At 30.9% G+C, this 24,371-nt stretch overlaps 1 protein-coding gene across 1 annotated transcript in view; it reads right to left on the bottom strand.

Moving 5' to 3' along the window:
* Positions 1 to 24,146, bottom strand: part of LOC148279735 (organic cation transporter protein-like) — a 43,973-nt gene extending 19,827 nt beyond the window's left edge. The window contains exons 1-3 of the mRNA XM_088229543.1: positions 23,645 to 24,146; positions 6,744 to 6,969; positions 267 to 522 (exon numbers count right to left, since the gene is read on the bottom strand). Coding sequence (XP_088085669.1) covers positions 267 to 522; positions 6,744 to 6,969; positions 23,645 to 23,802 — 640 coding nt within the window. The 5' untranslated portion in view covers positions 23,803 to 24,146. The remainder of the gene's footprint in view (positions 1 to 266; positions 523 to 6,743; positions 6,970 to 23,644) is intronic.
* Positions 24,147 to 24,371: the final 225 nt, after the last annotated feature.

Below are 24,371 nucleotides of genomic sequence, written 5' to 3'. Positions count from 1 at the left end.
TATGTCTAGAATTCTTAGGTCTGCCAACAAACATACCAGTCTTGATTTCTTTGATAACAAGTTGTCTTCTTTCGTACGATCACCTAATCAAATTCAATTATAAACCCCTTTCTCCCGCTTCCACTCCCACCAAGTCTACTAAATACTATTGTGTCTTTCTATTTTCCTTTATAATCATTTTCTATGTATAAATATGTCCTTAAAAATGCAAAATAAATAAATAAATTAAAAAAGCACGTTTCTTTACAACTAATTTTCGTGTTTACCTAAAATATAAGCCGATGTATAAACTCCAGATCCAAATGTTGGTTCTATCAGTTCCATTGCGAGAAACATTCCGTAGTTGACAGACAAAGATTTGATGATACCCAGAACCCCTTCGATCATTGACGACACAATTAGTCCATGTCTTCTTCCAAATCTATCGGAGAATGTGCCTATCAAAGGGAGGGCAAACAATGTACCGACACTGTGCATCGTACCAATAAGGGTTCTTTTCCAACTCTCGCACGGAATGTCTGCCTAAAAACAAACAGAAATCATTTGTGTATGTCTCAATTGAATAATATATATTTTAAGATTGAATAAAATAAATAAAAACAATTTTATTTTTAACCACATATTATTTATTTTTTCTACGGACAGGTTTCAAAGCTATACATTCTTCTTTATCAAGGTATACTTAACTAATGAATTATATCCTATTTTATTTGATCAATATTATGCTGCGTATGGAGCTAATAAATCGTACTCATCTCACATGACGCTTCCTACCCTTACAGGACAAAAATACTTGATTTATAAGCTCCATCCTCAGCATAATATTGATAAAATAAAATTAGAGTGAATTCATTTGTTAAGATACCTTGATAAAGAAGCATATATAGTTTTGAAACCGGTCGGTAGAAAAAAATAAAAATTAGTGGTTAAAAGCAATGTTGTTTTTATTTATTTTATTATAATAAATAATTTAAAAAAGCCATAAAAATTTATTGTGAAGCTGAGTACAAGTAAAATGGATTGTCTTATACGCCCAAACCAATATATAATAAACTGCTACACAAATGTGTAGTTCATGTTATGTTTTTGTTATTTTATTGTACGTTTTATAAAATAAATAATATAGGTGTACATAAATGAAATATAAACTTAAATACCTAGTGTTTAAAACTTTTTGAATAGTTTGTTAAGTATATCTATATATTAGGTCTTTTTTGTATTTTCTCACATGTAAAAATATTAAAAAAAGTATATTGTTAAGAGTCCTCGGTACGGGTAACCCCAGTGAGGTCACAATATTTTCTTATTAATCTTAGTTTATAATAGAAAATAATAAATTATTGAAATAAAACAAATAAATAACTACAAAGTTAGTGCTTTAAATGTAAAATATATATATTAAGATTTGGCTATTTTAAGACTAGATTTGGCCCCCGGAGGATTATTTTGTGTCCTTTTTTATTCAAATGAAGAGAGCAAGAGGACAAATAAAAAATAATCACAAATTAGTCAATAGTGCATTCTCCTTCACTATTTTACGGCAAATTGGTCAATAATTTATAGCAGCTTCACCTTGCACTGCGCAAATATCGCGGGCAGCTTTGATAGTTTTATTCTCTCGATTGAACGTGAGCAAAAAGAGCAGTCTTTCGTGTACTCGACATTCCATTTTGAAGGCTTGTATTCAAACAAAAATATATTTTTAACGTACAAGCAAATACAATATCTTGTAGAGCCGAAAATTTTCTTTCGAATAACCTTTTTTTTTGTTTTAATTTTGGTGCTCATTTTTAAATTTGAAAAAAACGGACATAACTTTTTTAACAACTAATCAGCGCCTAAGACAGGTGCCATCGGGTAGTAGGTTAGACGGCAAACTGGGAAACTGACGTCGCGGGTTTTATTCCCGCTAGTTGCTAGAAAAAATCCAAGAATGATTTTTTTCTCAATTAGTCTGGGTGTTGTGGTGTATTTTTCACAACTTTCTTCAATATCCCATTTTTTCCACCTGCTAACAAGCCTCTTAAATAGAAGCTTAGCGGGCTATTCTTTTTTTATTAAAAAAAGCGTACTATTGAGAATGATACATAAATGTAAATATTAACGCAAACATATCGCACCTTTAGGACAAAAACGACTTAACTAAAAAAAAACTCAAAATGAATTAAGATCATAAAACGACTTCAATAAACATTATCTATATTTTTGCATTTAAAAAACGAAACATTCGGGTGAGAATAGGACAAAACCGTTACATCGGTCTCTTTATTACTCAGAGAATTTAGATTCCGTGTCGTGGAAGCGACGCAATTAGTGTTGTGTTTACATTGTAGTGTGAAGGACGCAACGCAGACAAACATATAGTGACCGAAAGCCGAGTCGATTTTATTCCACTACAAATGGCATGTTTACTTTATTAAAAAAATATTAAAATGACTAAATTAGCTTTGCGATTGTTTCGTTTCGACTTGACGATAATCTTAATGAATTATTTACGTTTATGTCATTTCGTGAATAAATAAAAACATGTGTTTGGTGACCTGATCTGACCTAATAAAAATTATGTCATTATCTTATTTATCAAAGTGCTTTTGTTTGATTTCTTTCAATCTAATAATGACTCATTAAATAAATTTCTTGTTTAAACTTATAATGATTTATTTTTATTACGCTTTTTTTTCATAGATTCATAGCTGAAAGCCTTCGGTATAATTTTTGACTCAAAATTTGGTGCTTTTTTCGAAAAATACGGAACAATCAACGAAAGAATCCGAAGGTGTCAAAATTTACATTACCTTTTGGAATTTCCCAAAAATTTGATTTTTAAGTTGAGCCGTTTTTGTTCTAAAAGGACACATTTGATATATGTATAGCTTTGTATTCCGTCATTGGTCGCTTTTATTAAATTATTTAGCTTAATTAGTTTAAGAAAATTAATAAATGGAGTAATGTCGACCTTAGTGTGAGGTCATCTAATTTTCTACCTGATTTACAAATTTATAATTGAGAGAAGTTACCGAGTCAAAAACACTTATCTTGGTTTCCAAATCTGTTTCAAACAGAACTGTATTCTTTATCCGCCTGGACACTGACATAAAAAACATTAACCTAAATTGCGAGTGTAAAAAAAGTTTATAATTTTTTTTTTAAAATAAATATTTTAGTGTCTTATGATTTATATACCCAAATGTACAGGGTAGAGTGGGGTTCGAATCTCGGATCTCTGATCTATGAATCCACTACGGGACCAAAACCCGTTATAACCTCAATAACTCTGTTATAAAATCATGCTTTCAATTGTAATCGACGTTTGTACTATTTTATTAACAACTTATAATAATAGAGTTTCACGTAGCAAGCTTGTTATTAGCCAAATAAACCGTTTTGTATCATATTTTGCTATCAGAAAACGTGAAATTTGTAAAGATTGGTATCATTCTCTCTCACGATCTGTAAAATTATCTGTTAAAATACACCAACGTAATACAGTTATTTTATTAAAAGAGTTTTTGAAGTTACATTTTATCAGAGTATGCAATTTTTATTTTTTGTATTTTTAATGTCGTTATATCATCATTGTCATTTCCTTTCCGCACCTAATGGTGCATAAAGCACTGCATTGGTACACCAATCGCAGCGTATCTTGATAATTTTTTTGTTACATGAAGGTAAGATGTCATAATATACTCCAAATACTCAACAACAACTACAAATTTAAGCAAAAACATTCAATCAATTTATTTTGATATAATCAATAAAATTAAATTCTCAAGGTATTAATAAAAATCCCGTCTGGAGAAAATTTTTAAGCCTTTGATGTGCCTGAGATATGCCTAATATACGCTTAAATGATTCTAGCAGACACATTTGGAGATGGACATCATCATCCCCCTGCTCAAGGACATGAATGTAGAACAAGGACAATAAATAATATCATTGCTAATATTCAACCCTTTAACTAGACTTGGAGAAAGGTCCGAGAATTATTTTTCGGACGGTTTTTTTGATATGGTAGGTTGCACAGCGTCTATCATGAACCCCCTTATTAATACTTTCCACCCCTACTTTCCGATCAGAGACATTGTTACAACTTATGAAGGTACTGGACATTAGACATAAAAAAAAGAGTCATTGACACATTTCTGGTCATGTGGTTACAAGAGGAGATCCCTATGAATGCTCTTACGAGGTTTTCCATTCATTTAAATGATTAATACCAAAAACAAGTACGACCTTTTCTCCGAGAAATTTATCTTTTGTGTCCCCAAGAGCGTTTAGTGTCTGGGATAAACATATTAAGTTCTCCAAAGCGAAACCTTTTTTTGGAGAAATGTACAAGTTTGGATTTTGTCCAGAGACCATTGCAGTAGACTGCTGCGAGATATTGCATAGATTTATATACTACTAGCAGACCCGACGACGTTGTCCTGCCCAAACGTAAGCTTGCATGCTATTACCTTGGAAAATTCTTTTCATTAATAAGTAGGTACCTAGGTACTTGTTTATGATTGAATTCCAAAACTGCAAATAATTAATTTTTAAATATAGAATTCTTTTTGCAAATGTCAAACTCTGCTCTCCTCACGAACAGGGGTGCAATGTATTCAGGAATGCGATTTTCAATAATGTATCGAATGTCAGTTGATATTATTTTAATATTACCAAAAAGCCATTAAAAAGGAATAAATGAAAATAAATTTAAAATATATATAATCTGATTGGGATCCATAAAAAACAAAAATTATTTGTAAACATTCAAAAACAAACTTTTTTATACATTAGAAAATAACATCTTCCCATCTTTTATTATACGCATTCTCGTCAAATGCAACCCTGGTGATGGATAAAAAAAACATTTACGCTCCTAACTTTTTTCTACTCAATAAATTAAAGATTTTCGTCGCTGTAGATATGCTCATTGCAAAGATCTACATTTCGCTGAAAATATTAAAAATATTAAAATATATATAATGCAATGTTTGTATGTGTGTCCTCGATGGACTGAATAACTACCGGACAGCTCCAAAAATGTTCAACGTCTTGGATAAACATATTAAGTTCTTCAAAATAACGTCTTTATTTAAGATGAAGATCCTTAAATGGATTTTATCGAGGGGTAGAGAGAGACTACTGTATAAGATTGCTTCGGGAATAAATATATAATATCGATGCCGTCTTCATTCTTATTTATATACGTATATATGTATATCATCTTTGAATAAACTTAATAATGGTGCTCAATTATTTGTAATGTATATTTTAATTATTTCTAATCGAAGCATACAATTATGTATTATTATGTTTATTAAATTACATATTCTACTCTATAGATGTGTTACTATTATTACTTTATTGTATTATTTTGTTTTTCTTTTACTATCAATCAATTACCGAATTGAATTATAAAATAGCTATAAATTATTAATAACATATTGCCATGTACTATTAAATAACTTTTCTGCATTCCATTACTTGACAAGTATAAGTTTTTATTATTTTTATTTTTTTTATTATTATTTTGTAAATTGTTTTGATTATTTTATATATTGTTTAATATGCTTAAATATGTTTTTGATTTATATATAGAAGAGTCCCGACTTAACACATAATTTTTTAACAAGTCGGAACAAAAACAAATTGAATTATGCTACGATAAAATTGTGTATTTTGTGTATTCAATAAATAAATAAAATACATAGGTTAACTTCACGTTGTCTGAAATATGCTGACGCAGAATATGGTAATGAAAAGGGTTTATCAGAGACACCTTTTTATAATGTGACTTGCTCACAGGACGACAGAACAACAATGATTTGAAATAGGAAGGATTTAGGTAGGAACGAGATATTCAGTCTTACAATAGTTGCAAGTATTAAAATGTAAATTTCGTAATTAACGAACACCCTAGCCGCTCAATTGAGTGGCCGATTGAAAAATTTGGCAGACATATACATTTGACTCCTGGAAATGTTGCTTTTTTGAGTTGTGACTATTTTATCGTTATGGTATGTAAGAAATTGAGTACCGATTTAAAAAAAATAGCTTTTCAAAAATTGATACTAAATTTTTATGCTTTAAGTAAGTAATAAGCCCACGTAAGTGGGTGGGATTCAAATGGCCAAAGAAGCAATGAACTGTTTGGAGAAGATTTGGCGAGATCGAGGTATATCAAAAAACACAAAAAAGCGGTTGATAGAAGCCCTGGTATTCTCCGTTTTCCTATATGGGGCTGAAACGTGGACAGTGCGTGCCTACGAGAGGAAGAGGATCGATGCATTCGAGATGTGGAGTTGGAGAAGGCTGCTGCGAGGGCTTTGGACAGCCAGAAGGACGAATGCATCGATACTGGAAGAGCTCTATATTACAACTCGTCTATCAGTGGTGTGTTTGAGAAGGATACTATTTTTTTTTGGAAATATTGTTAGACGTGAGCCAGACAATCTAGAAAAGGCAATAATGTCTGGCTGAGTTGAATGTAGGAGAAGCCGGGGTAGAATCTCATATAGATGGACTCACCAAATAAAGGTGGCTACGGGGCTAAAATTTGATGAGTCAGTACGTCGGGCTGAGGATAGACTGGAGTGGAACAGACTAATTAGAAGTGTTCATGGTGATCACCATTGAGGGACCGATTTGGAAGAAAAAGAAGCCCACTAATGATCATATATTTTTGTACTTGAAGTTTAATAAATAAATTAATCAAATTGACATTTTTAAATATGCATTCGAACAACGCTCCTTACCTCTTCAACAAAAGTGTTTTCCTTTTCGAAAACGTACTCATCACAACTAATTTCCCTGGTCCTGTTAAAAAGACTATCAGGGCACTCCGTACTCTCGTTCTGACTCCACGAAAAGTTTCCCGCGGCAGCAAACCTGTAGCATTTCTTGTGGTCCTTCGGTATTGCGTTGTTCAGCCAGTCTGTTTCGTATACGGCATCTTTTCCATCGCATTCTGCTATACGACACCTAAAAACAAATAAACATTGGTCTTTAAATTTATTGCAACGGTAATGAAAAACATTTTAAGGAGGGAATATAGAAGTCAAAGCATTTAAAGGGTTTGTGTCCTTTTATTTTTTTGCGTTTTTTATTTATGACACCCCTCTAGACTCGCAATGGCTTAACCCTCTTATAATACAAACAATTTTCTAATAGTGATATTTGGGTAAATTATACAGCTCGTTTAAAATGGTTACCAAAGTTTAAATATTTGGGTAAATTATGAAAACACAATTAAAAAAAAAAACAATAAATATATTAACCGAGGCGTTTTTATTGATATTTTAATGAAAATCAAAACCAACAAAATATTAAAATTCCTAAATTCTACACAAGTTATGTTCAAATTAGCTTTGTCTTAAAAGGTGTAAAAAATTATGATAATCTTCCCAATGAACTAAAAACTATTAAAAATAAAATATCAATAAATAAATTTAAAGTAAATCTAAATAAATTTTTTGAACACGTGTAAAAACTACATTAAATTTTAATTAGCATGAATGTATTATTGTTTTATGATTTTTCCTTATATTTCCTTTATTTTTATTTTTTCTCATGTACTCGTATTTAAAATTATATAAACTCTTATAAATAAACAACTACAACAGTGCAAGTCACTCTCCAAGCACAAGAGTTAGTCTCTTTTTTTGGAGAGTTACAGTGATAACATTTACTAGATGAGTAGAAGTAGATATGTATAGAATTTCTAAGAAACATGCATCTATTATGAAATATATTAATAAAAAAAATAAATTTAAAAAAACCATGGAGTTTTATTAAAGAAAACTAAAATGTAAATTTTATCAAATTTAAATAGGTACGAACGAATCTAATAAATGTCAATCCATTATAATTTTACCGTGCCGTTTGGATTAAGTGATATGTGTGAAATAGGCTATTCTCCGTCGGGTATCACGCAGCTGGTTTGTTTATTCGGAGATTCTTATAGTAATGAACAGACTTTAGCTTTGAATATTTGAAAGCTGTAAATGTAGGATATCAAATTTAAATAATAAGTCTAATTGAATGTCCCTCTTTACTTTTGGCCCAAAATTTCATGTTATGTTTACGCTTAATTTAGACGGTAATAATATTTTATTGTCTCATAACTCTTTCATACTGATTTTAAATACCTCACATTTCTATTTTTATACCAACTATACTTCTTAACACTGTTCCTATATTTTATTTCTTTATATTGTGTTTTTAAAAAAATCTATGTTGTTTATATACTCATCTTCTTTTTTTTTATACCAACTTTACTACTTAATACTTTTTTATCTTTTGTTGCTTTATATTGTATTTTTTAAATTTAATGTTGTTTATATACTTATATTTTGTAAAACTTTCATGTATGTAAAAGACTTATGGGCGTGAAAAAATAATAAAATAAAATTAATAAAAATATTATATTTTTTCGTGGGTATGTTTTTTTTTGTCGTTCATTGAAGCGTATATTCTTTAAGTGTCTTATTCTTGTTGCTAAGAGCCAAAATAACTCGCAAACGAGTGGAGGCGTATAAAATAAAAAAAAGTAGGATAATTTTTTAGTAAATTATTTATCTATTTATTTCATGGCAGGTAAACGCACTAACCAGTACGCGTATTGTTTGCACAGTTTGCATAGTTTGCGCAAATGTATTGGTACCGATAAGGGCAGGTATAAAAGTAATAAAAACCTACATAAGATATTGTTAGAAATTGAATATTACAACATGAATTTTCTTTAAAAGAATCTTCTTTAAAAGAAAAGTGTGTATGTATATGTATCAAAATGTGTATACGAGCAAGTTTATATTTTATTAGTCTGTGCTTTCTATTAACTTGTAAACTATTATCATGTATTAAAATGTGATTGCCTAGCTTGGAACGGGGTATGTACCCTTGTTAGCTGGGCAAAGTTAAGGCTGTAGTCTGGTAAAACGAACGCGAAATGAGAAAATCATACGATTTTGCTATTTTAAAACGAATGTTTTTTTTTACGATATCGTTTTCGGTAAGGGCAGGTCTGAAGGTCATAAAAACGTAAATAAGATGTTTCAAATTAAATATTGCAACCAGAATTATCTTTATTTAAAAAAAAGGGAAAACGATTTAATAACAAAAAAATATTTCAATAATTTTTCTATAATAAGTCATAATTTTACGTAGAAATAAAGGAAAATATCACAAAAATTTATGTGATTTAAAATGCTTGCAATTCTTTTTAAAAACAAAAAAAATAAATTTTGCTTGGGCCACTTTCATGTTCAATTTATTATATTCAAGTTATTACAAAATTTTTTGGTTCAATACTTAGTCTTTATATGAGAATCCAGATACATAAGTTTAGTCTAAATTTGAAATGGCGTAATCTGCTGGTCTAAAAGTAATTATATTTTAGTTATACAAAATTTACATGTTTATTTTTTAATAGAAAAACCTTTAAAAATTATTGTTCTTATCTAAATTATGATTTGTTATCTTTTATTGTTGCGCGATTTTTAAAAAACTTTCGTTTTAAAATGGCAAAATCGTATGATTTTTACATTTTGCGTGCATTTTACCCGACTACATCCTTAAGAAAACCATGGCTATATCGTCATCATCATCATGGTTATATCGTCATCATTTTTCTCCACACAATGGTGCATAGGGAACTGCATTAGTACACCAATCACAGCGTATATTGATCATCGCTTTTTTTCCGCGATAGAATGAATGACCAGAATCTTATGCGAACTTCGAAGGTTAAAGATCTAAGCATCACTTTTGTGAGTTCCCTGACATTTCATGATCAGATCGAAACAGTTTGTAGTAGTTCGTTGAAGATGAAGAGTTTGTGGTAATACACGAGTACTGAGAATTCTTTATAACTCGTTAGTGCAAAGTAGACTCGAGAGTGGCTCGATGATTCGGGGACCGTGTGAGTTAAAGTACTCTCTTATGGTGGAGAGGGTTCAGAAAAAAAAATAATGGTTTCTCTACATGGGGGAGTGCGGATATTATCCATGGCTTTATCCCGCCGAGTTCCTCCAGGGAATGCAATCACAAATAACTATCTACGTGCTTAAAAACATGCTAAGCATTTGAGCGATCACAATAAACAATAATGAACTTGCTTAAGATATCGCGGTCATAAGTCAACGCGTGTGTAATCACTAAGTCAACACTTGTGTCGGTTTGTTTTTTATTTTCTATATTTACACCGGTGAAATTCAAATATGTGATTGCGCAGCAAGAAACGTATATATTTTGACATTTATTATTAGGTGTTCACGGATGTTCCACTGTGATCGCGAATACGATAAACAACCATGGTGAGAAATTGTTGTCACGTCGATAGTATTTGTGATTAAACTACTGAAATTATGCGGAGCATTAGCTTTTATGTTCCGGATAGTTACTTTAGACAGCGTCAGCATAGACGGTTTCACATTCCTATATACAGAACCAATCTGCCAATGGTTATGCCTGTTGGAAGGGCTATCTCTATGATGAACAATATTACTTTCAATATTGACATTTTAAACGTCTCTGAGGGACTTTTTCGTTATAAGATTCTATTATTTTTCAAACACATTATTCTATGGATATTATGCAAACCTATGTGTGATTATTTATTGATATCATTCTAACTTTGCTAGAATTCCACAAGTCCATGCGCTTTGTAGCTGCACGATGATTGGTTATCTAGCTTTCATACACCAACTTAAAAATACCTAAATTTTATAAATGGGGTCTAGAATTCCAATCGTATATGCGCTTAGTAGCTGCAAGACGTGTTGTAATCTTACTCCTTTTTATTATTCATATTATTTTTATTTTTTTTTAGTATCATTAATACACTAAATTTATTTGTCAATTTTTAAAATGTGTAAATGGGGGCTAAATTTCTAACTGTCTATGCGCTCTGTAGCTGCAAGACGTCCTGTAATCTAGCTCCTATCTGTTATATTTTTTTATTGATCTTAATTGAAAACGAGGAACTAGAATCCCAACCGTCCATGCGCTCTGTAGCTGCAAGACGTACTGGGATATTTATTAATTGTACAGCGCCCTTGAGGTGATTTTCACAAAAATGGCGCTATATAAATTATCCAAGTATATATATATACCTTTTTATTTTAATTATTTCAACATGTATGAATTAAGATATTTCATTTTGTAATGTACATATATATAAAAAAATAAAATTTAAAACATTGAAAATTGAAAATAATTTTTAGTACAATGAAGGTAAGATGAGCAGTTTTACACTTCAGGTGCCAGTCCAGGGCCAACACAGGGAAAACACCCTTTTAAATAAATCTTAACCCGAGACCCGTTGAATAAGTGCGCCGACCACTACTCCACGAGGCCGATAATAATCCATGGTTTTATATATTATATCTTAAAACTTATAAACTATATTTAAAAAACAAAAATAATAATAAAAAAGCTATTTAATCATTCTTCGCATATTGTATGTTAATCAAACCATGGCATTGCTAATAAAAAATACATCGTAAAAATGTATAAGTAGTTCACCATAATATGCTTAATAAAGCATTCTTGTAAATATGTGATACGTTTATAATTTAGGTAGTAAATGAAACTGGTACACTTTATTTACCAAACATAATAAATCAATTACACCAAAAAATAAATTAACAACCCAAAATCTATATAAAATCAACTAAAGTAAATTAAAATAATTAATAATTTCCTATGATACAATATGAGATTTAAAAAAGATATAAAACAATCTAAATACAAGAAAAAACATTAAATACTATGATAATAATAATAGTTTTATATGATGCCTAATTATAAATAAAAAATAACGGTTAAATTGAAAAAAATGCAATTAAAACTACCAAAATAAATAAATAAGAATCATACCTATAAAGTAACAATCATAAACCAGTATACAAAATATTAAAATTAATAGAACATTTATTACAAAAATAAAATTATTATAATAATTAAAATATGATATATAAAGTATAAATTAAAGTAATCAATAAATAAATCTCTTTTCCATGTACCAACAGTTCGCACCAACTATGCACAGAACTCTCCTCTGATTCGCTAGGCGCGTAATTATAATGTATTTTTGAATAGCTTAGATATATATTTCACTATAGTAAACCTACATTCACTTATTTGAAAAAAAATATGTTCCTTTATAAAAAAAATCTTTTTACATTATAAATTTAAGATGTTTCTACGCTCGTATCAAACACACACTTACACTGCCCATAAACCCACCCTCACACCCATATACACTCACACACATATTCACAATCCTACCAAAACCACACTTTATTCACATACCCACGCATCTTCATGCACAAAACTCGCACTCGGCATTTACAGGGCTTATGACCTGTCATTGGCTGGTTTAACTGGCTGTAAATGCCTAGACGTCTATATTCTCTCCTCAATAATGTTTTCCCTCTCTGTTGAAATAAATTTAAATGTGAATAACTCCCTAGAGAGGAAATCCAGCCAGCCTGCAAGCATTTGGACATACTCAAACATTGTTGAATTAACTACCCGGCAAAAGAAGAAGTAAAAAATTGGAAAATTGTTTTCAAGTGTTGCATTGTAAGTGATTTGGTTCAGCCGGATAAATCTCACCCCCGCGATAAAAGTTTCAGCTCTTTTACTTCACAAAAGTCAACAGTTGGGGAAATGTGGATATTTAAACATGGACAGAATGGTGAATGTTACACAGTGTTTAAAGTTGCCACTCAAACCAACCAATGACAGGTCATTAGCCCTGTAAATGCCTAGACTTCCATATTCCCCTCTCAAAATTGTTTTCTCTCTCTGTTGACATAAATTTAAACAGTTTATTTTCAATTGTAATCTGGGCCTAAGAAGTAGTTAGATGCGATTGGTTCAGGATAAGGAGACAGGACACGAGAGAGCTGATGATGTAACAAACGTTTATTAAAAAAAAGGTGTTTTTACATAAGAATATTTCAAAGATTGACTCCTGGATCGTTAGACTGATCATCTTAACTTCGTATGGCAAAAATGATAATTATCAAGTACCAATGCATTGCTGGATACACTCTTAACTGCGGAAAGGGAATAAAAATGATATATTTGCTTGATGGTAGATATTACTGGAATAAAAAAAATCTCGACTGAGAGATTATCGTCTGATGATATCTTTTAGAAACCTTTTAAAATATACATAATGATTCGTGTTTATAATTTGTGAAAGGTAAATTTGATAAGATCGTAATTATGATGATCTTGAATAGTGTTTTTATTTGAGATAATATATACTTTGTCTTATGCAATAAGATTGTAATCATATTATATTATTGATAAATAAACCGATCTAAACTAAACTTATAAAATGTATTTAATTAGCGTGGGTTTTCCCAGTGACGAATACCAACAGGCGTTATTTGGATAAATTCGTAGCTTTATAATTGTTTATATGACAAAGGTTTATTCTAATATTACAACAAAGATGATTTTTTTTAAATTTAATATTTTTAGAGAAGGTAATGTAGAAGTATAGGCATCTACAGGGTTTATGACATGTCATTGGCTGGTTTAGTGGCCACTTTACACACTGTGTAATATTCACCATTCAGCTCATATTTGAGCATATATATCTATTCAATTCTTTTATCTGTTGATGTTTGTGAAGTTTAAGAGCTGAAACCTTTATTTATGCGGGTGAGATTTGTATAATTTTTTATTTCTCTAAGACCATTTTTAAAAAAATAAAATGGCGTTTTATGATAAATTGTATGCTTTTACCAATGTCATGTGAAATTATTTTTACAAACAAACCGGTTCGTAGTACGCAACTCTGGAACGATCGCTATTTGAGTGAGACAACCGGAAGTGTAACTAAAATGATTTTCCCTACAATTGTTCATGCTTATGATTTCAGAAAAATGCAAAATGCTGGCTACGAGCTCACCCAGATGCTTACGGGTCATGGTGGCTTCATGAGCTACCTGCATCGCTTCAAGCTCTCAGATCGATAGCTGCCCATGCAACGATGAAACTCCTCAAGATGTCCCTCACCTGTTGATGCATTGCCCCTTTTTCAGCTTTCAAAGACAACAGCTGGAGGCGCGATGCAGAGGCCTGGGTGAAGATCTATGCGACATCCCATCGGTGATATGTAATAAAGAACTCACACGAGAGGTAGTATCATACATGGCCAATATAGTGCAGGCAATTGGTAAAATAAACCAAAGTAGGGAACAAAATGCCGAACACTCCTCTATAGAGGCAAAATTATCCGTTCACAATGGAGTCCTGATGACGACCATTATGTATGGGGTCGAAGTATTGAATTGGAAAAAACAAGGATGTAAGTAGGCTCAATGCTCTCAAAAATGAAAGCCATTTTCGGGAGAAGTGGACAAGTTTGTATCTCGTCTAAGGAAAGAGATCATTGCAGGAGACTGCAGCGAGGCATTGCATAATTGATATATAGTTCTATTAGGCGGGTGGTCCAGATGTTTATTGAAATTTATGTTTATGTAATAATGTTTATTGGTGGTGTAGTTTAAAAATATCCATGCTTTCACTTTCCATTATGTTGTATCCCAACTCAACCCAGGGGTTTTTAAAAAAAATATGTATCGTTATTTTTTTGTAATATGTATCTTTGTGTGAATAAATAACATAAAAAAAGTGTGACAATCATTTATATAAAAAAATGTTATATTAAATGTAGATATATTTAAAAAATAAGTCGCAAGAGATACAATACATAATATTTCAATGAATGGGACAAAGTTATTGAAAACACGTGTTGGCGGAATACTGTAAGGGAGAATTATATTTATACTTAAGACAATATTCTTCTTCTTCTTCTTATTTTTCTTCTTCTTCTTTTCCCCATCTGCTCCCAAGTGGAGCATGTGGACATTACCAGTTGCCTCCAGGAGACCCTATCGCCAGCCAGCACTCTCACTTCTTCCCATGTCAATCCAGCGCCCCTTAGTTCCACCGAATTAAGTCTAAAGATCGTCATTGACGGCTTTCCAGGACGGCGTGATCCCGCAGGTTTATAGAAGAGGCAACTAGAGTGAAGGTTCTCCTGAGGCATGCGCAGCACGTGTTCAAGCCAGGTCCACCGCCGCATCCTCAAGACGCTCGTTATAGGGCGCTGCTGCGTCCGTTCTCGGACTTCAATGTTAGTTATAAAATCGAACCACCTTATACCTAATATTCTTCTCAAGCACTTACTCTCAAAACTCAGAAGTTTGGTTTTTTGAGCTTTGGTAAGGTGCTAAGATTCGCACCCATATAGGAGAACTGGCATTATACAAGAGTTGAATAATCAGCATTTCATTTTGAACGAGTATAGACAAGAGTTCCAGACAACACGCATCATGTTAAAAGTTGCTCCAGCAATTCTAAGGCGGGTTGCGAGTTCTTTATGCATGCTTCCATCCTCAGTTATGTGTACTCCTAAGTATTAAGAGTTATCAACTTTCTCAATCCTCTGTCTATTATTATAGAGAGTCTGATCAGGGTCAGGACAGGATTTGTTGCACGTAATCTGAGTCTTTTTTAAATTAATATTAAGACCCAGACGAGTTGAGTTTATTATCTTAAATATGATCTTAAGTATAATATAAATACAACATTATTTTTGGTACGTGTATTTTGTACATACACAAATCTGGATTTCTCCCAATACTTAACTTCAATATTAATACATAGATGGCGCTCCAACACGCTTGTGAATGGTTTCTCATTTAATAACATATATACAAAAATCAAAAATGTTACCTGTGTCGATATTCGCTAATAAGCGGAATGGGGAATGTTGTAGTACGTAAAGTGGCCACTTAAACCCAGCCAATGACAGGTCATAAGCCCTGTAAACGCTCGAATATCCATAATCCTGAATTTGAAAAAATTCTACCTCATCTCTGTAGGGATATTAATAAAAAAAATAATATATATACTTAAGAAAATATGTAGTTTTATGTAAATGATACATACACTATAATTTTTACCAGTCTAAAGATGCCAATTAGACCGTGAAAGATTTAATTGGTCAAATAAATAAATAAAGTAGTAGCATACCAAGTATTTTTAATGTGTAATTTATATTTAAATATAAGTTATTATATCATATCACGACAATAAACAATAATATTATACCTACGCGGTCATTTTAAAATCACTATGTTTTGTCAATGGTCGTTATACTGATAGTTCCTAGACGCTTTATTTAATATTTATTTTGCTTATTCATTTTAATGATAATAGAAACAATCATATAATGTAATATTACTTTCTGACGTATTCAATTGATTGTATGTTATTTATTTTAATAGTATTGTAAATTGTCATGCCGGGGGTTCAGAGGAACGATTACAGACGCTATCTGTGGCTCAATCACAAATAACTATCGACGTGCTAATAAGCGACGTGATAACAATTTCTCACCATGGTTGTTTATCGCATTCACGATCACAATGGAACATCCGTGAAAACCAAATATTAAATGTCACAATATTGACGTTTCGCGATGTATAATCCTGCTGCTCAATAACATATTTCAATTTCACCGGTGTTAATATGGAAAATATTCCAAAACCGCTAATTTTATTTATTTATTTATTATTATCATCAACAATATTTTGAGTTTGTCCAAATTTTTGTAGACAAGGACTGGATTTAACTCCCTGGGGAGCTGTTTATACTAACATATTACAACAGAGATGAAGAACATTTAAGAGAAGGTAATATAGAAGTCTAGGCATCTACAGGGCTTATGATCTGTCAATGGCTGGTTTAAGTGGCCACTTTAAACACTGTGTAACATTCACCATTCTGCCTATATTTGAACATCTATATTCCTTCAATTCTTTCATCTGTTGATGTTTGTGAAGTTAAAGAGCTGAAACCTCTGAAACCTTTCCATGAAGAAGTATAGAAATTGAAAAAATAATATTTTCAGGCGTTGCCTAGTATGTAGGTGAAATAATTCAATTATATGAATCTCAACCGCATAAATAAAGGTTTCAGCTCTTTAACTTCACGAACATCAGCAGATAAAAGAATTGAAGGAATATAGATGTTTAAATATAGGCAGAATGGTGAATGTTACACAGTGTGTAAAGTGGCCACTTAAACCAGCCATTGACAGATCATAAGCCCTGTAGATGCCTAGACTTCTATATTACCTTCTCTTAAATGTTCTTTATCTCTGTTGTAGTATGTTATTATTATCATGCTATTCATTGCATTAAGCCGGCGGTTGGCAAGCCAAATGTCAAGAAAAGCAGTCGCCATAGTAATTGTAATTTAATTTTCACTTTTTTGTATTAGATTCTACTTACTATTTTACAAAAACAATAAATTGTATATACAATCATTTTTTATAGTAAATGCCGATTTTTTTACCAGTGAACTGTGTTAATTTACGAGGAAATCAAAAGACAAACCGACACGAGCGTTGACCTAGAAATTACACACGCGTTGACTTATGACCACGATAACTTAAGCATGTTCATTGTTCAACAATGTTTGAGTATATCCAAATGCTTGTAGACTGGCTGAATTTCCTCCCTAGGGAGTTGTTTATATTTAAATTTATTTCAACAGAGAGCGAAAACATTTTTGAGAAGGGAATATGAAAGTCTAGGCATTTACAGGGCTTATGATCTGTCATTGGCTGGTTAAAGTGGCTTCAGCATGTTCATTATTGTTCATTGTGATCACTCAAATGCTTAGCACGTCGATAGTTATTTGTTATTGAGCTTCTGCACCGGTACATATGCACTTAATTTTTCGACTCTATCTACCTCGGTATTACGGAACCGGCTCTACATATATGCGTGATGCGTGTTTTCAGGAAGATTGAAAAAATATAACTGGTAATTTCTCTTTTGAATTGTCGCCATTGTAATTTACGGCGCATGCGCATCATGTCATCTCAAACGTCAAATGATTTGACGCATGTGCTGTAATTACCCCGAATTTCCACATCTTAGCCGCTAGATTGATCGATGTCACTACCTTCTGTCTTAAATGTCGAACCTTGTATTCGCTCTCAATGTCAAATTAATAAGTACTTCTAATCTATCGTAATTTAAATAGGCTTCTGTAATATAAATTAACCATTTTGAAATTATTAATGGTAGAAATTGCCCACAGAAGCGTGATTTTTGTCACTTCCAGTGTGTGGATATCAGTGGCGAGCAGTGATTTGTTTTATAGGTAATCTACAAAACATGATAATTTATTTGTACCTACATATAAGTACATAATAAATAAGTAATATAATTATAAATAGTTATTTTAAAAAAAAAATAAACTTATACAAAAGTTATAATTAACTTCATAATATAAATATATTACGTAGCTTTATTCTAGAGCATTTTAATGCAACACTTGGAAAAAAGTTTATTTAAAAAGATTTTGAAAATTCAATTAATTATTCTTATTCCATTTCATGTATTTGGTGTTCGTAGGATGTGATATTTCCCTATTGTCCGAATTTTTGTTTACAAATAAAATAAACGATTTTAAGTGGACTCAAATCAGCGTTTGATTTTAATATTAAAAAAATTATATTATGGTGTCACGGAGATCATACTTATTTCGATAAAAACACTAAAATTAATCATTGGCCGTCCCATGTTGCAATGGTCAATAGGAAAAGCGGTATGACTTTTTTTCATACAACTAACATATTCCTGTATTTACTCTCTGGAGTACGCAACTATAGTTCTTAAAATATAGCCTGATTAAAATTACAGGTGCCAAACTAATGTCACTAGTAATAGGAAATTACCGATTACTGATCATGTACCGATCAAATCAATTTTCAGTTTTTTCATGCAAACATGAAACTCTGTTTCCGAAAAGTGATATAAAAACGCAAAAAGAAGCCTATTATAATATGTTTTAGACAACTATTCACCAAAAAATAAGACATTCATACTTTTTTTCATGAACAACATCAAATTTATTATATTTTTATTTGATCAATTTTTATTGATCAATTAAACGTAGTTATGCAGAAAGCAGCCAGTCCACAATTTTGAAAAAATAAGGTATTGATGTGATCAGATGCAGTAAGTTCAATTCTATGTTCTGCGAAAAACAGCCAGATCGCTTTCATACAAAAAAGTGTAATAATCACCACCTGAAAAGAGTGTCGATCACAAAAAGGGCATTTCTCAATTCGTAGAAAACATCCACAGCAGTAGAAAAATCTTACAGTACTATAAAAATCATTAAAACTGGTCAAATATATAATTAGACTCTTGTTTCTAATAAAAAATATTTTTAAATTACTAATTAAAAAACAACTAATGTATTCATTGTTTATCATTTGTCAAAGTCAAGAACATTTCAACTGATGTGTAAATTTGATTATTGACTCTTTTTATAAAAGTGCTATTATCTCAGTTTTACTTTTCTATGGCTGGCTGCTTTCTGCATAACTACGTTCAATTGGTCCCATCTTTAAGATTTTTGCAAAATGATGTAACTTCATAGGAACGTCATTAATAATTAGGTTTATTTTAGTTTTAAAGCTGATTTTATATATTTATGTTATTTATATGTCAAGCATTGTATTAAAAAAATACAAATGATTTTTCGTGTGTCAATATAAATCATTCCTTAGACGTTACTACAAAGTTATGTCGTCACTTTTGCTGACAACTGTCATTCTGATAAAGCTATATTTTAAGGATCAAGATGATTTCTATACACAACATAGATTAATTTGATTTTTTGATAAATAGTTTCTTATAGGAGCTTGGTCTATCAAAAAACCTATAAAAGCGCCCAGTTTTATGTACCGTCTTCGGACGTACGGTGTACAAAAATGATAAATAATTTTGAAAAACGTAAAAGCTATCGACACATAAAATTTAATTCTAATACTTTTTATAAAAAAAGTAACCATATCTCAATTATCATTTCAACCATGATTTTATAGATACATTATTTTTATATTGATTTCAATGATACTGTTAGTTTGTAAACTTGATTATATATAAATCTAAATTTGTATTATTTATAATTTACATTTTAATATTTATGTCTGATTATCTTTTCTAAATTATATTCTTTGGAATTTTATTATTTATTACTTATTCCTTTTTTTTCGGATTGTTATTATATTGCATCACGTGTCATTATATTTGAATCTAATCAATTTTTCTATGTATTGTTATTGTTAATTATTATGGCTTGACACGGGCACAGCCAAAAAAGTCTTAATAATTTCACTTATATTTAAACGAGTGTAAGTTTTAATGAATTAATAAATAAATAAATTTAAAAGTGAGAGCAGTTATCTTGTGATTTGCGAGAGAGTGACAGAAAAACAATGTTCAAATACCTATTCATCAAAATTCCAAAACACCGCCTCTTCTAAACTATAAAATCTAATCGACTTTAAGACGTATTTAACGTACATAACAAAGTTTTTAAATTTGCAAATCACTTAAGCAATATTAAAAGATTTACATTAAGATATGGGCATAACAATTTCACCTGTCAATAAATAAGATGGTGATTGATTGGACGATTCAGAAAAAATAATATTACATATCTTAAGCTTATAATTAAAAGACTTTAAATTACAGTCAGGTAATGTTTAAATTCGAACCGGACTGTGGCCCCGTGGCTAGTGTCGCGAAATCACGGACCACAGGTTCGAGGCTCGAACCTTGCTCTACCAGATCAAGTTTCCCATTTAAACACAGAGACGACTAAAAGAAAATGGATTTAAATTGACATAGTTGAGTAAATCGTCAAAACGCAAATATTAATTAAAATAATAAAAAATATAGCTCAAAGTTAAAGTTTTAAAATAAAAACGACTCCTGGGCCCCGATTACAATGGAAAGGTAACATTTATCTTCAATTTTATCTACAAAGTAAAATTGAATTTTCTGTAAGAAAAGCAGAATATGCATACATTTTTTTATTCTAAACATGTTTAACTATAGGTTTCCGACGAAGATACTATAAATTTCAAGCAAAAAATTCATTTTCGTACACAAATATCGGTTTTTCTTTATAGACAGTCGAAGATAACTCAGTTAACTTCCCACTGTAATCGAGGCCCAGGGTCTCACGCCCTTAGATGCTTATTTAATAAGGTTTAATTCACATTTTGAATTTAATTGGACTAATTTTCTTACTTAATTACGAAATGAAAGCCGGTTTAGCGCAAAAAATCTACTTTTTCGAAAACTTTAAGCTTTGGTTGAGGGCCAAAAGTAGTATGGAATATTTTTTTTAAGATTTTTTGCATTCCGAGTAATCCAAAAGGCAACTTTTTAGACCCCTTTCATTTCAAAATTGGGAAAAAAAAATTATCGCCCCCCCCTAAATTGTTCAATTACAGGTTATCGACGAAGATACTTTGAATTTTCATACAAATATACTCATTTTGGTACATTAATATCGATGTTAGTGTATACCGTCTCGATGTGTATCGGTGAAGATATGGCTTATAATCGCGGCTCAGAGCTGTGATTACAATAGGAAGTTAATATGTTTACTTTTAAATATCTACGAGTATAAGGTAAAACTGAATTTTCTGTACGAAAATGAGTTAATTTGTATAAAAATTTAAAGAATTTTTTTTGTTTGCCTGTCATTGAACATGTTTCATATTTATATATAGGTACATATTATAACACATTTATATAAAAAAATATTACCACAGAGATGAAGAACATTTAAGAGAAGGCAATATAGAAGTCTAGACATCTACAGGGCTTATGACCTGTCAATGGCTGGTTTAAGTGGCCACTTTACACACTGTGTAACATTCACCATTTTGCCTATATTGGAACATCTATATTCCTTCAATTCTTTCATCTGTTGATGTTTGTGAAGTTAAAGAGCTGAAACCTTTATTTATGCGGGTGAGATTCATCTAATTGAATTATTTCACCTACATACTAGGCAACGCCTGAAAATATTATTTTTTCAATTTCTATACTTCTTCATGGACCAGGTAATTTATCAACAATATTTTGAGTTTGTCCAAATTCTCTGTTATAAAATCTCTGTTATAAAATGTTAATATAAACAGCTCCCCAGGGAGTTGAATCCAGTCCTTGTCTACAAAAATTTGGACAAACTCAAAATATTGTTTTATATGTTTGCCTGTGATTGAACATGTTTCATATTTATATATAGGTACATATTGTAACACATTTATATAAATTTATATTCTGCCCATATTTGAACCTCTATATTCCTTCAATTCTTTCATCTGTTGATGTTTGTGAAGTTAGAGCTGAAGCCTTTATTACATTAATACAATATTTGAGTTTGTCCAAATGTTCGTAGACAAAAGACTGGATTTCACCGACTGGTCCAAGAAGAAGTTTAAAAATTACCTTAAATGACTTGAAATGCTTATGACCTGTCATTGGCTGGTTAAAGTGGCCACTTTACACACTGTGTAACATTCACCATTTTGCCTATGTTTGAACATCCATATTTCTTCAATTCTTCCATCTGTTGATTTTAGTGAAGTCAAAGAGCTGAAACCTTTATTGTTGTGAAGAGATTGACTTGGTAATTCAACAAAACTCAAATATTGTAATGAAAGCAACTGGTCCAAGAAGAAGTTTAAAAATTGAACAATTGTTTTCAGGCGTTGCCTAGTATGTGAAATAATTAAGTTAGGTGAATCTCTTGAATAAAGGTTTCAGCTCTTTAACTTCACTAAAATCAACAGATGGAAGAATCGAAGAAATATGGATGTTCAAACATAGACAAAATGGTGAATGTTACACAGTGTAAAGGCCTAGACTTCCATATCCCCTTATTTAAGGTATTCTCCATCCCTGTTGTAATTTGTTAGTTTATATGAATATTTAATTGTATATTCAGTAAATTAGATTTTGAATAATGCAAAAACTGGGGAATATAACTCAGTCAAATGAATATCATCCACATCAAAAACGGTTTTATCTATGTAAATTCACAAAAGTCAATAGATGAAAGAGTTGAGGAAATGTGGAAGTTTAAACATAGGCAGAATAGTAAACGCCACACAGGTGTAAAATGGCCACGCGAAAAAGCTAATGAGAGGTCATAGGCTCTGTAAATGCCTAGACATCCATGTTCTCTTTTCAGAAATGTTTTCTCTTTTCTGTTGCATTGAATTTCAATACAATTCATGTATTGATTAATTCATAATAAGAGTTATTGCATGAAAACAATTTTATTAAAAGACGTATGCATTATTTTTTTAGTAATGTTATTTAAATCATTGAAGTAAAAAAAGAAATAATTAGTAATTCATATTTTTATACATAAATATATACTATTTACCTAAGTATTAGTTTTAAATAATAATACATAAATATATTTTTATCGTTTAGTGTTTTTCAAAAATTTTTTTATAGTTTTTTTTTTAACTGGTTCAAAGTATTTCTAATACCAAATTATCATTTTTTATCGATGATTCTATAACTGGTAACATTTTATATAGTTTATCTTTTTTAGACTTTCTTAATTTGTAAATTAATTGTGTTGTTTTAAATGCCCTGTATTACTTATAATTATATTTACATGTATGTATATTTAATTGTATTTAGAACTAATATGTAAAAGGTACTAAGTGCCGTTTATTTCAATAAAATAAAAATAAAATAAAAAATTGATTATAAAAATTAATTACCTGTAACGGACTTCGGGTGTAGTAAATATGTAATTACTCGCGTGCAGAGAGCAAATAATCACAGGTATGATGATCCACAAAAAATGTTTTATTTGGTATTTTCCTATACGACCAATATCTTCAATGATTCCGTCCAAATCCACGTCGGCTGGCTTCATTTTAACTTAAATACGAATAAAACACTTAAACCTAACGAAAACAGAAAAAAAACTATTTTTAAAACCAAATTGGCCACCGATCTAAGATCGTCAACTAAAATAGAGAATTTTTGAAATTTTGATCATGTTTTTTAAAAATCGCGTTGCAATGCAATTGCAGATTCACTTTCAACGGTTTTATTTTGTTTTACGTCATAGTCATTACTGACATTTAGTTAGTGCATATCAACCACATTGCATTATATTTTTATTTTTTTGTTATGTAAAACTGATTTATTTATTTAATTTTTGTCCGAGATGAGCTGTGGTTTTTATCAGTACTGGACACACACTGATGAAACAATAACAAATTCATAAGTTGTTACCAATAGTTGACAAACGATAAGACGCTGGAATTACAATACAATCCGCGCGGCTCTAGTTCACGGTCAACGTTGCGATAAATCAAAATATGCACTTGATAGCGGATAGTAAGTCGATCGGTTCGTAGCGCAGAAATCACAACTGTTTCGTAATATTCATAGTTTGTTTCTTTACGGCTGATGCAAATAGGTACCAATTTTAAAGAA

The sequence above is a fragment of the Micrasema longulum genome, unplaced genomic scaffold (assembly GCF_059751315.1).
Source record: "Micrasema longulum isolate JH-2025_06_02 unplaced genomic scaffold, ASM5975131v1 h1tg000678l, whole genome shotgun sequence".
NCBI lineage: Eukaryota > Metazoa > Arthropoda > Insecta > Trichoptera > Brachycentridae > Micrasema > Micrasema longulum.
The sequence above is the reverse complement of the archived record's forward strand: the minus strand, read 5'-3'. Positions and strand labels throughout refer to the sequence as shown.